The following is a 14,439-nucleotide window of genomic DNA, read 5'->3' on the forward strand; positions in this document are numbered from 1 at the left end:
AATAATAGTTCTTCGTTTTTTCACAAATTATAATTTTTAAATTATTTTCCTACCGACTTATCTGGTTAACCTTGAATACTTTTGCAAAACTGATAAACTACTTCATATCAAATAGACAACATCGGTTTGATGTGATGTATTAATCCATTTTTAATCTAAGATTTTATATTGATTCGTATTTGTAAAAGCCTTAATCTTCTCACGTACATACTTTCCTTATTTTGTCAAGTCATTTGCCACAATACATTTTTTGTGTATTTGCATCATCAAAACTAATTAATTTAATTTTCGTCTAGTGATAACCGGTTCCGGTGTTAATGAATTCAAACTAATTAATTTTTGCAACATATCCATTTTGAAGCAATTAATTTATATCCTTCGGTGAATTTTAATGAACTGATGCAAAAGTCAAGATACTTGATAATTATTAAATCATCGGTTTCATTGTGGATAAAAATTAAAACTGTTAACCTCAAGATAATGTGTCTAAAAGAATGCAAATCGAGGTTAATTTCGATTAATTCGTGTCTGCTGCATGCAGTTCTAACTAATGCTGTATGGTTTAACTGGTTTAACCAGTTCCAATGGTTAGCTGGCAATTTTTTTTTACCGACTAACCAATTTGGCTGGTTTAACTGATGCTTAAAACAGTTATCTTGTAATAGTTAATCTCCTTAATTAGCTATTAGTGCTTTTACATATACACACACTTTTGTTTAACAAGAATAATTTGTTAAACCATGAAACTCTTTAAATATATTCACCCCTTCAATTTCTTAAAACCATTTAATTTAACCGCCAATTAGGTTAACCGATTAATTTCTTTTAGTCAGTTTAGTTCTTTATGTGATTTGGCTTTTTAACCAGTTTAACCGTCAGATAACTAACCAAATTAACTGCCTTAACTGGAACTAGTTAGTTATAGCAGGCTAACTCGATACATTGTTTTTCGAAGTTTGTGTTTAGAAGGTTAATGGACGACTTTTCCGGTGCTTAATCTCTCTTCGATGCAAATTCCATTAGCCGGAGTTGTCTCCCAAATGGGTTTTGCGTAAACATCTATTCTCGCGGTCATTTGGCCAGAAGATGGAAATTATTTTTGCAAACTCGTTTATTGTTAATAGTTCGCTCTCGACGGATGATTGATTTGACTTTGATTTTGTTTGCAAAAATAACATCTCGGTTCAACGCCATGTAGAGATATCCCGAAAAAAATATTCAATTTGTCTTAAGATAAAATGCGGTTTGTTTGTTTAAAGTGCCAAGGATTTTTCTTGACATTGATGTAAATCAGACTGCTCTTTTATCACTGCTGGTGAAATGGAGTTTGTCATTGATATTAAAGTGTCTCGTGGGTGTAGGAGTTTTAAAAACCAACCGTCCGCCACGCAAAATAACAAATTGTTTACCTACTGTTATAATTTATTAAGACGCTGCTAAATACGAAGGATCAGGTCATATTTTCCTGTTCTGCGTCATTATTTGCTTCAAATATTGAATTATTATCTAGCGTCACAAACAAAATATTAGAATAATACGTGTTGGGAAATCAGTTTCATAACACTCAAATTAATCGCCTGATAACTGCCGATGGTAGTTTTTGGGTCATGTTATCTTAAGAACGTGCAATAATGGTTATTGCAGTATTACCATATCACGCTTATGGACCTTGTGATCTCAGTATGCCACGATAATCGCAATAAATTTCAACAAGAGATTTTTTTTCAGTTGTGTATTGCGACTATGCGGCCTCCGGAAGGTCGCTTCAGTTCATAGAAGAGTACATTTCACGTGAAGTCCTTCCGAGTTATGGAAACACCCATTCGACGACGAGCATAACATCTCTTCAGTCGACGAATTTCAGGTGAGGATCCCTCTCATTCCGTAAATAACGTACTTCAGTAAAAATTGTAATACAATCCGAGCGCAAATACGAGCCGAGGTCGGTATTGGCAGGATATTGAAAGTAAACAGAACTGTTTGAAACCTCACTTCAAGCATTTCTCTCGAATTTCAGAACTGATTTTCCACCTGGTGCTAGTCGAACACGGTGCAACAAACTGCAAACGTGATCGCCTCGATGGAAGTAATTTCGAATTATCATACAACAAACTCGACAGTAAACAAAGATTTTTACCGCGCCCATTATTGTGTTATCATTTATGTAACGCCGCTTTTTATTGCAACATTTGTGGTAAAGTTATGGTCTTTTGTGTTGTTGTTAATTGCTAACGAAAATTACTTAACTCTTGACATAAAATCGATCACAATGCTAATCTGCTATTGTTTTTCGATTATTTGTAACAATAGGAAGGTGAAATGTTATCAGGCATTTCTAGACAGCTGCACCAATTTGTCAAAACTCTCTAGTGGATTCTAAACAAACAAAATAACCTTTTGCATGAACCGCGTTGAGGTTTTTTTTGATCACGCGTTAAACCGAAACCTTGAGCAAATTGTTACGTATAATTATTCTAAAGTTTGAGTAACTTATTGATGTTTATTAAATTGCACTTTACATTTTCGTATTGCTAATGAAGTACGCCACAGAACCATTAGCTGTAATTCGCAAACAATACACTTGGGAGCTTAATTCATTATTCAGAAATGATTGACATGAAGTTGATTAAAAGTAGAGAGGTATTTCAAAAATTCTGATAACAACTGCATATTATGTACATACAAAATGTATACAGGGTGTTATGAAAGTCCACGTAATAAATTTAGACGAATAGAACTCTTTAAAATAAACATTTTTTACATAGGTACCTATTGATCTTTTTTTAAGCGAATATTTTTTTTTACATTTTTCTAACCCCTAATTCGACACTTGTCTCATGGGATAATCATCAATTGAAGCGAGTGAAAATTTTTTTGTGCGGAAAAAACTACAGTTTTCTGAATAAGGAACGATCGCTGTTCTAATATGTATTAACAGATTTTTTTTACTTCTTTCATTCGAGTAATTCTTTTTACGTGCTTCGTTATCAATGGATGTGTAAACACACGAGCTGGTATGAATTTTAAGGTTCACATTATATTTAATTTTAACTCTGGAAGAATTTTCGGAAAAAATGATAAAGAAAAAAATGTTTATTTTAACGGGTCCTATTTGTGGTTAAATTTATTACGTGGACTTCCCTAACACCCGGTATAAAATCTATATGTATTCAGATTTGTAGATATTGTACTGACGCGCGTTTAAATTAATTTTTCACTTGATTCGCGAGTAGAATAGATACAATATTAAATATGTGCAGTGATGTACTTATCTTAGAAATATGTGTGACAACTTTGTGATATGAAAAGATTACACAAAGATACCTAAACTACACAAACATCAACAGATATTCATGTTTTCGATCTAAATACATAAGTACATACGAGTACATATGTAGGTTGAAAATGAATTATTTACTATCATTAACAACTATAGTAAATTCAAAAACCAAAATTATAGTTAGATTGGTTAATTTCCGATTTATCCATTTTCATATTACCCGGTTGGCATCCACGATTTTTCAAATTATTCATTTGTTTAAATTTTATGTCAAATAACTTGTAAATTTATTATATTTTGTTAAAATGGAAAGCTTTTTTCTAATGGACTAGGCTGGTTTTATTAGGTTTCTTTTTAAATATACATATTTAAAACCAAAAGATAATCTAAATAATACTTTTTCCCAAAGCTGTATTGACCCGACAATCATTTATAGATACCCTGTTGATTTTACGTAAGTATACTCCAAAGAAAAAAAATATAACCAAGTACAGTCAAAACAAATGCATACAAATACAACGTGTCTCAGAAATAAGTACATTAATTTGTTGTTGTGGGCGTGTCCATGCTGTCAGATGTGATGATCTGACATAGCGCAAACAAGATGATCTTTCAGTGTTAAAAAGTAAACAGCTGTAAGTTGTAATCGTTTGCTACGTTTTGATAATTTTTGTTATATTTAGCGAATAACTGAAGTATGTCCGATGCCATTGAAAACGAAATGCATTCCGCGCCTCGAGAATTGACGCAGATCGCAGCAAACTATGTAGGATCTAGTCCCACCAAAGGTGGGAGTTTCCTAGAGGAAGAGTAATAAATAATTATTGTAAGTTATGTCTGACCGGCGCTTGTGATGCGATTAATTTACCAATTTGACAATGAGAGGTATCGAAGATTCGGGTTCTGCTATCTTAGTTAAAGTTCAGAATACTTAAAATTACAAATCGCGATTATTCACCATTTTGGAAAAGTTTTACGTGGAAATTTGCAAAAAGTACATTGGATAATATAGTAGACTTTACTAATATTATCGAAATTTCAAGTACCAATAACAAGGGAAGTAGAAATTACTAGTGCCTTGAAAACTACAAATTTGTTAATGTAACTGCAGGAAAAGAAAAATAAATAAGTGAGTTCATGTCCGAATTTTTTTTGTGATCCACTTGAAGAAAAAAGAGTATACTTATATCATTCAGAGTAGAAGGTCTTTTTGTGCTTTGCCAAGTTGCGACCTCGACTTCGTCTCGGTCTTCAATCTTTGGGCTCACCACAAAAAGACTCACTTCTACTCTTTTTGATACAATATACTCTTAAACTGACCCTAATGAATCACCCATACCTAAGATAATGACAGAATGTCTCCTAAAATTAGTGTATTAATCAGTAAAAATTCTGATGAAGTAATCAGAAGTAATTATCATTACAAGAAGTGTTCAAAGTGACCGCCGTTATTGTCAATACAATAATGAAGGCGCCGACGAAATGATTCTTCCACACTCTTTCCAACATACCTCCGTTATTGCGAATTGTTGTGGCAGCATTTTCCACCCGTTATTTTAAAACTGCATTGCGTCAATTGGGATCGAATATACTTACCAAGTCCTTCATGTATCCCCACAAGAAGAAGTCACACGGAAACTCTCTGTGCTCGAGGAGCACTCGCACACGCTTCACCATACACTACACAATATCTATGTATTCACTATTCGAAAAGAAACGCGCCATTTTCACAAAATTTTTGCGTAAATTACAGAATCAAGACGTTAACACCCGCCTTTTGTAGTCGGATAAAACTAACTAAAAATGTAATTCTTTTGTCGCTACCTCGGCCGCGGAGCGAAAAAACTTTATTCTAAAAACACAATGTTTTGCGACGATTTTACAAAAACTATTATTTCATTATGTCATTGCCATTGGGTCAAGTAATACACAATAACAGCTCGTTAATAAAAAAACACTGAAATGAAAGTTATATGTATTTCGAAAAAATGGTACATAACAATTTTGTTGTTTTTAACGAGATCTGTCACTGGTTAAAATTAATGTACTTATTTCTGAGACACGTATGTTTTGTTAAAAATTTTGAGTTTAGTAATTTTTTGAATTTACTTTTTTCTCAACATTTTTGGAAGAATCTTAATAAGATTACCAGTTTAAGGTTTTCTGGTATTTTTCCATATTTAGGGCATTCAGTTAGTAAGTTGATATAAAAATGGTCAATTGTTGTTGTTTCGTTGCCATGTATATTTGTTATAAATTGTGTATAAATGTGTATTGTTCAAAATGTAGGTGAATTTGTTATTAGATACCTAAGCAACCCTTAAAGCTTTAGTATTTTAAAGGCCCTTTTTCGCACTCATGTCAGTGTCAAAAACAGGGATTATGATTCAGGTATAATAAAATAGTAGTTTATTTTGACGAGTTTGTGTGTAAATTGGACCTTTTTTGGCACGCGTGGGCCATTTTAAAACGCGAGTGCCAAAAAAGGCCCAATTTACATACGAACGAGTTGAATACAATGTTTTTTTGTTCGACGAGCCCCTTAAAGGCTCCAAATCGCTTAAAACCTTTAAAATTAGCTTGACGTTTCGTTTTGACAAGTTGTGACCTTTATCAAAATCCGTTCACATCGGAGAAAATTCTCAAATTCTGAGAGTGTCGAACAAAAATAGTACATCGTTTATTTAACGAGTTCGTGTGTAATTTGGGCTTTTTTTGGCATGAGTGGGCCAGTTTAAAACTCGAGTGAAACGAGAGTTTTAAAGGTCCACGAGTGCCAAAAAAGCCCAAATCACACAAGAACGAGTTGAATACAACGTTTTTTTGTTCGACGAACCCCCCAAAGGCTTCAAATCGCTGAAAATCTTTAAAATTAGCTTGACGTTTCGTTTTGACAAGTTGTCAAATTTATCAAAATCCGTTCACACAGGAGAAAATTCTCAAATTCTGACAGTGTCGAACAAAAAAAGACGTTTTCGTTGCTTACAGTCGTATAGATTCTACTAAAAATGTTCACATTTTTTCACATGAATAATAAAAAGCAAAATTTAGACTATCTCAATCACAGTTTTACAATTGACATTTTTTTTAAGTTTTGTTTTATAATCAAATATTGTACAGGAGGACCACGTGGAGTCGTAGAAGAATTTGCAAATTTACCCAACTTGGGTTACAATTGTCAGTGGTAATATTTTGGTAGATTATTTCCGGAAAACAAGTTACATTCTTTAATAAATTTTTCACTAATATTTTTCCTCAATTTCTTTGAAAATATTTTGTCTAATAAAATTTCTACTAAATTCGATAATTGCACTAGTGCATTAATTATGGCTGGTATTGACAGAACTCAAACCTGGCAGCAATCTATTAAATTAAAAAAAAATACATACTTAGTAAATAATATTTTTAAAAAATTCCATATCCTAAGCAATTCTAAATTTTTAAACGTAAGAACGTAATTTCTAAGTCACTTTAATCGTGCTGGCTTTTTCCACGACTTGTAGTTTCATTAAAAGGTAATTAATAGTATCGTGGCTCATGGGTCAAAAGTGATTGAAACAGTTTTAAACTCGCTGTCACATATCTTTCTGTTATTTATATTTTTCTTCTTAATCTTAGTTTCCTAAAATCTCTCGCATTTATATTTATTACATTAATAAAACATTTACTTCCCATGAATATTATTTTACCCAGAAAAGTGGAGATAAAGTTCAGTTGATCCAGTTAACCACGTAAACATTATGGACAGGAAATTTGTATTCAGTAAAATTTGTAAAATCAATAATTTCTGAAAGAAACAGGCGCAAGAGCTTGTAGCTTATGTAACATCACCGCGTTTCCTGTGGCAAAAAGTTATAACTAAATAAATAAATAAATAAATAAATAAATAAACAGACGTATGTGTGGTTGAATGTTTATTATCCATAACAACAGAAATAATACATATCGAGGAATGTTATCAACACACGTGTCCATTCAACTGTTACGTCACGATATGATCATCAAATAATCGAAGATAATCGCGAGGATACACAGAGCGAGAAATTTTTCATATTATGGGTTATTTGGTAGATGTGTTAAATTGTCAATAATTGCATAGTTACAGGAGCAGTTATAAGTGTTTCTAATTAAAGTTGGAGTAATAATAAATACCATAAATGCGTTTGTGCATCTGACAACCTCCGTGATTACAAGAGCGAGGATATCCTGATCGCATTATTCACTTAACTTAATCAAATTGTGTCACAGTGTATTATCCGCGGATGTAATCATCATATTATAACAAATACAAGGAGATAAGGTCTTAAGAAGTTAAATTTGATTATTTGAGTAGATTAAAGTGTGACTCAAAGTATTTGAGAGAACTAGTTCGAAAGTAGTCTAGTTGAAGCACCATCATGTCACATGACTCGGTGCAATTGCAGTGGAAATCTTCATGCCAAATTCGACGATAAGGCGTACTCTTTGTCATTCTGTATTAATAAATCGCCACCGTAAAATTCCCTCTGATTAATATTTGCCAGAACTGTGTCGAGAAACTCGGGGAGGTTTGTGTTACACATGTCTGGCAACTGGAATTTTCCTCCCAATAAATCTCGCTTTTCTCTTTTGCAGACAAGAAGCCAGAGATATAATTAAAAACGCGGCGAACGCCTCTGACGCAGATGCAGTAATCTTCACCGGTCACGGTTGCACAGATGCCCTCCAAAAATTAATTAGCGCGTTGGACCTGCGAGAACCCCCCATAGTGTTCACCGGATCGAGCGAGCACCACGACAACCTGCACCTATGGCAAGAAATCGGCGCTAAGGTAATTGCAATTCCGTCAGCGCCGTCGGTTTCTTCCGCCACAATTTATTTTATTTGCGTTTCACGCTTGATTCTTTGCCAAATTAAATTCAACAACGTTGTAAGTGCGAATTATTGGCTTGTTTTGCACTTAAAGGTCTTGTCGCTTTTCCTGTTCCCGAAATAATTTCACCCATCGGGTTTTTTCCGTTGTAGATGATCCGGATAGCTGAGACCAAAGAGGGCTTCCTGGATCTGGTCGATCTGGAGAACCAACTGAGATATCACCAGAACTACGGAAGACAGATGATCGGCTGTTTCTCGGTGGCTTCTAACGTCACCGGGATTGTAATTGATGATGTCGCCTGCACCATTCTGCTACACCAGTATCAGGCTTTGGCTTTTTGGGACTATAACATTGCCGCCCCTTGCATTACCATAGACATGAATCCGTTTGTACCGGGAGTAGAAGAGAATTCGGCGAATAAAGACGCGATTTATTTCTCCGGGCATAAATTTATCGGCGGGGTACAAACACCTGGTAAATGTATTCAAAACACGATTCGGTCTGAAGTTACTAATATCAAACATTTGTAGGGATTCTTATTGCCAAAAAGACTATATTTAGACATCTGAATTCCTGCGAAACTGACGGTTTCTTTACGTCACAAGAATACAACAAAGTATAGTAACCAAAAAAAATAGTGAACGTTTGTAACTGGATGGTTTTAGAGTTTCGAGATGCAAGAGGAGGGAAGTTGTGCAGCTGTTGTCGAATCAATCAGGGCCGGACTAGTAATGCAATTGAAAGAAACTGTAACTGTTGCCAACGTATTGCAAAGACAAGAGAAAATTAACAAGTATGTAAATAACAATTTTTTTCCTTATTCGTGTCAATGTTAACTGTTACTGTAGCCAGTAGGATGGGATTTTTACGAACCGTCCAATAAATCAGATGTCTTTATTTGCTTGATAATCGTGTCACGGACGAATTGTTTATTTCCAGACAAATGCTGCAACACATTCGAACCATCCCTGAAATTATTTTGCTAGGAAACACTTCTCCAAATCTGAAGAGACTTCCCGTGTTCTCTTTCATGGTGAGACACCCGAGAGGCACCTTCCTGCACCATAATTTCGTCTGTGCCGTCCTCAACGACGTCTTCGGTATCCAAGCCAGAGCAGGATGTCCTTGTTCCGGAGTCTACGCCCAGGACCTACTCGGCATAGACCCGAGCCTTGCAGATCAATACGAAACGTTGATCCTGGAAGACAGGAGACTCAGTAGTTTGGACCTGGGCGTCGAAAATTCCAATTTAGAATTGCTGAGACCCGGTTTTACTAGAATAAGTCTTCCGTATCATATTAACGATGCTGAACTGGCTTTCATCATGGAAGCGGTGAAAATGGTCGCCACCGAGGGGTGGAAGTTGCTGCCACAATACGTAGTAGAGTTAGAAACTGGACAGTGGCGCCACCACACCAACGCAATGTCCAAGGACAGAAAGTGGTTGGCGTCGATCAGATACGTCGATGGGAAAATGACGATGAACGAGAGGAGAATCTCGGGGCCGGGTTTGTTCCCGCAGAGCTACCAAGAGTGTTTGCAAACTGCCAGAAACTTGTTCAATAGAGCCAGAAAAACTGCCAATAGAAATCCGTATACCGATCAAGGGATCGCGTTCGATGCCAGAGGTGAGAAACTGAGATGGTTCATGTTGCAACATGAAGCTCAGAATATTTTGACCAGCAACGCACAAAATATCAAGCAGAAAGTTCCTTTCGATCCTGTCAGCTACTCGGGCTCTAAGAGGACAGAGTGCCACAGAAAAGACCAGGATCATGCCGCGAACAATCCTCCAGTGTCAAATTCGGGTTCGCCGAGGCACTTCAGTTTACCTTCGATAGATGATCCAAGGATATTGACGTGTTCGTCTCCTGTTCCTTACTTCTTGCAAGATGTCAACGGTCTGTACTACCCGCAGTTGAGCCAACCGACGGTGAACTTCGCTGTTGGAGAGACTGTCAATTCTGCCAACTTGAACCATCTTCAGCAGAACTTCGCGAGAGAGCGTTGTCTAAGTTTAGGCGCCCCGAATATATCTCCGCCCGTATTAAGCCCACAAACTAGAGTTAGTTTAGGGATGCGCCACTTCAGGCAAAGAAATTTCAGTTACAGTAGTCAGAACGAGTTACACTCTTTGGAATCCGATGCCAATGTTTCCCCCACTCACAGTTTAAACGTCCTGTCGTCGAGTAGTTACGAAAGCAATCAGGTGGGGAGAGCGTCCCCTGCTCCTGACATTCAGACTTACGTTACGGAGATGACCAAAGAACTAGCCACCAATATCAAATCCGAAATCAGAGAAGTCATATCTAGAGTGGAAGACGTTTTGGAAAATACTGACAGTATTGATATCAGTTGTATGCCGTCGTTTTGTTACGAAAAACATGGTAGTGGTAGTGAAGACGGTAGGAGCGACTCGATTTCAGCAAACGAAGTTGCTGAGTATATCGGAAAAGTGTCGATAGAAATGGCGAACGAAGTGAAATCAGAAATCAGAGATGTAGTGAGCGCGGTCGACGTGTTCATCACGCCAGATAATCAAGAGAAACACCCGTTTTCTCGAACTTCTAGTTCTGGGGATGACAAGAGTGGGATCGAGTTGGGAAAGAACGAGATTTACACTCCCGGATCTAGTAGCGAAACTGTCATACACCTAATCAACAAATCGATGAGTGCCAATAGGTTAAGTGACGAAGAAACGCAACCCAACGAGAAACAGTACAAGAACAAAATTTTGACGTCTACCGTTGCGAGTGTGAGCTCGCAGGATAGCGGAATCAACTTATCATTCCACGAGCAAGAATCGTTGTCGAACGAATTCGCCAAGACCAGGAGTAACTCGGAGTCTTTGGCGAACCGCAAGACGGAAAGCGACGAGGTGAAGTTTTCGACGCTACAAAAGCAAAAACAAAAATACATTAGGACGACTAGTGACAGTGGAGCTTTGGAAGCGGCCTCGAAATGGATGTGTTCGCCGAAGACGATCTGGCAGCCCACGGTGGAGGCAATACAAGAGTTCGAAATGATCAAAGATGGCGACAACGTGATGGTGTGTCTGTCAGGGGGAAAGGATTCGTTGAGTCTGTTGCACACGCTGTTACAATTCCAAAGCTACGCTCAGAACAAAGGGATTTTGTTCAGCTTGGGGGCGGTTACTGTAGATCCTGACACTTCAGGATGTGATCCTTGCATACTCATTCCACATTTAAGAAGTTTAGGTGTACATTATATAATCGACGACAAGAAGAGCGACCCGGGAGATGAATCTGGTAAGTTGATGTTTTCGCACGAATTGCGCGGACTGACGTGTTTATTTAGAACAACGAGAAGAAGCCAAGGAGAATCTTTATAGCTTCTGCACGTCAAGTTTACGCCACCGTTTGTATTCTTCGGCCAAAAGTTCTGGGTATAACGTCTTGGCTATCGGCCAGCACTTGGACGATCTCTGCGAAAGTTTCTTCCTTTCCGTGTTCCACACTGGACGATTGAGGACGATGCGAGCCCACTACTACATCAAGTAAGACTCAACCCATCGAGGGCTGACCCCGGATAACTTGTTTGTTTCCAGGGAACACAAACTTCGGGTGATACGACCGTTCGTCTACGTCCGAGACAAGTATTTGCGTCAGTTCGTGAGCAACCAAAACTTGCCGGTTTCCACCAAACTCTCCAGTCCCGATCTGACCAAAGAGAGGCAGAGAATTAAACAAGTCTTGACCCAGCAGGAAATTTTATTTCCCAAGTTATTCACAAGTCTTCGTTCCGCTTTACACCCGTTGATAGGCTTCCAAATAAAAGAGTGCGAAGTTAAATATAGACGGAGATTGAAGTCGAAAGATAATGATGATTGCTCTGAAAATGAGACTGACGAGGAACCGGTTGTTTCAGGGGACTCAAATTGCTAGTTTTGTTTCTGTTCAAAGGAAATCTTCAGTTTAGTTCCGTCGGATTTTGGAACCATTATTTCTCAGTGTTTATCTACACTTTCAACACTAATGTTTATTATGTTTGCGAGAGGAGAGGAGGCAGTTATGGGAAAATGGCGCGAGATGTTGCTAGTGAGCATTCTTGATCTGTTAGTCACGTTTAATTCAGTCCGTCCATTTGCAAAATTGCGATTATTATTTACTCATTAACGAATCATTGCATTATATGTAACACACATTGTTTCCCTCTTCTTGCTGCGCACTCGTTTATCTACTTTTTCGCAAAGAAGACATTTTACTTTTAACTGTCAGCTGTCAAATTCTTTTCATTGTTGTCACTTTCATAATCGACATTGAAATTTATAATACCCAAATGTCGTCTACATTACAATGTAGTCTACTAGGGTCCAGTTTATAAAACTCTGAATAAATCTTGCCCCTTGTCTCTTGTTTTACGCCAATATTGTTTAAGAAAATTGTCAATTAATTTCTGTTCGAGCTTCAAGGGTTTTCACGTCAAAATTGTTCGTGCGAACGCTCTCTTTTTAACTCGCAGCGACCTTGAGCTATTTCTTGTACAACAAAAAGCGTGGAATTTTTGACAACTATCCGGTGGAGAAAAAGCAAATATTCTTCGATTGCGAAATCGTGAACACATAAATTTTGCACGTGGACGGCCTATTTATTCTTTCGTTCAAATTTTTACATTAAAAATTTATTTTGTACAAATTCTTAATTGTGATTAATGGGGACTTCAAGCGTCACCAGTGTTTCAACACTGACCGCATGGGCTAATCCTGTTGAAGCGGAGCCAATAATATGTATTTGCGCTTTCATTGTCAATCTCGTGGACGTCGAAGCCCCGCACTATCTTCCATTAGTTGGAAGCAAAATGATATTAATTGACTGAGTTAATTTTTATATCGCTATTTAATTTCTACTTAATGTGTTGATTGCATTTTTAGTTACGTATGTCTTTTCGCAGTTGTATAGTGTTATTTGGTATGGAATGTGCATAATGACATGATAATTATAAGTTTCCTTTAGGGAGTGTGATTTTAAAAGTATATAATTGTTGAATTCGGAGTTAAGATATTTAATAATGTTAACATGAGTGAAATGTATTTTATTTCTTAAAACTGTAATAAAAATATTTAAATTTAACTTGATCCATCCATATTATTCTATTCCACTTTGAACGAAACCAGTAACTCAATTTAATAAGCATTTTTAATACTTAAACCACTATAAGCGTTCATGATTAATTCGCAAACAATGATACATTAGTACAATTTAAAAAAAAAACTACAAAAACATAAATTAAAACGACAGGAACTCATTGTGCTTATTCGTTGCTTTCTGCTTCTCCAGCGTCGGCGCAGCCACAGTCTGAAAAATAAACTTCAATAATTCAGCATTTCACCCTTCAGGTCTACCTTTTCCATCAGCGGAGCATTTGCAGTCGGCGCCACATTTGCAGTCTTTGCCGCAGTTCGACTGACCATCTCCACAAGTATCTGCAAAACAAACAATTTTTTTTCAAATTTTTTGTCGCCCTCAGGTTATCCTTCAAGTGTCCCCTATCTAGATCGATCACCCAAAAAATTACACTCGAAGCGTTTATTAAAATTTACTGTTGACACCTTGGACAAGGCTCACTGTCACAAAAAGTCGCCCAACCACTTCTGAAGAATTTAAAATGGCCTCTGCGTCCACTAATTCAAATGAGACAAGATTGATTTGCTAGATTAGACACGAGAACATTTTTTATGAGTCGCGTATCAGTCGTATTTGTAGTTGTTTGGATTTGGGGGTGGAAAAGTACAATCAACAAGTTTCAATGTGGACTCTCCCGAGTATTGATTTTGCGAGGAACTTGTTTTCGTTGATTTTACGAAAGCACTATGCTTACCTTTGCAGGAGTCACAAGGGGAAGGCATCTTGAACTGACTATCTTCAGCACTGAAACAACTCAGACGACACTACTAGTAGGAAACGAAAGACGCTCTCTGGAAGCCGGTATTTATAAGGTGAAGCCGGCCTGACCCCACGATCGAACGTTGCTCTGCACGCTCTGGAGGGGATGAGCAATGCGAACAAATTTTAATTGCAAGAATTTTTTCGTGTAAATTTTACAATAAGTAGAGTGTAATATTTTGTGTCACCGGCGAGAATGAAACGCTTCTTAAGTCTTAGATTGGGCGTAATTAAGCGGACGCGTGAATTTTTGAACTTTTGTCACACTTTCTGCTTATCTAAAATTGCAACGAATTCGAACGTTTCCAAAAGAAAAAGTAGGTGCGTAGAGTAATGCACCGTTTAATTTCTTCATTATGCAAATTACAAATGGAAGTCAACAGAGGATCTAGTAGGGAAGG

General features: G+C 37.0%; 1 protein-coding gene and 1 long non-coding RNA gene across 3 annotated transcripts in view; one reads left to right on the top strand and one right to left on the bottom strand.

The window, feature by feature from the left end:
- Positions 1–13,225, top strand: part of LOC138134024 (uncharacterized) — a 31,422-nt gene extending 18,197 nt beyond the window's left edge. Inside the window, exons 2-9 of one of the 2 annotated variants that reach the window (XM_069052085.1) lie at positions 1,729–1,864; positions 7,895–8,090; positions 8,285–8,609; positions 8,666–8,751; positions 8,801–8,928; positions 9,075–11,404; positions 11,454–11,652; positions 11,704–13,225. In XM_069052085.1, the coding sequence (XP_068908186.1) occupies positions 1,729–1,864; positions 7,895–8,090; positions 8,285–8,609; positions 8,666–8,751; positions 8,801–8,928; positions 9,075–11,404; positions 11,454–11,652; positions 11,704–12,040 (3,737 nt within the window). In that variant the 3' untranslated portion in view covers positions 12,041–13,225. The remainder of the gene's footprint in view (positions 1–1,728; positions 1,865–7,894; positions 8,091–8,284; positions 8,610–8,665; positions 8,752–8,800; positions 8,929–9,074; positions 11,405–11,453; positions 11,653–11,703) is intronic. The other variant, XM_069052086.1, reaches the window with a different exon arrangement.
- Positions 13,173–14,133, bottom strand: LOC138134027 (uncharacterized). The gene is made up of 3 exons (XR_011160615.1): positions 13,974–14,133; positions 13,498–13,578; positions 13,173–13,450 (listed from the first exon to the last, which is right to left on the bottom strand). It is a non-coding gene; the product is annotated as an uncharacterized lncRNA (long non-coding RNA).
- Positions 14,134–14,439: the final 306 nt, after the last annotated feature.

Source organism: Tenebrio molitor, chromosome 6, assembly GCF_963966145.1.
Source record: "Tenebrio molitor chromosome 6, icTenMoli1.1, whole genome shotgun sequence".
In the NCBI taxonomy this organism is placed as follows: domain Eukaryota; kingdom Metazoa; phylum Arthropoda; class Insecta; order Coleoptera; family Tenebrionidae; genus Tenebrio; species Tenebrio molitor.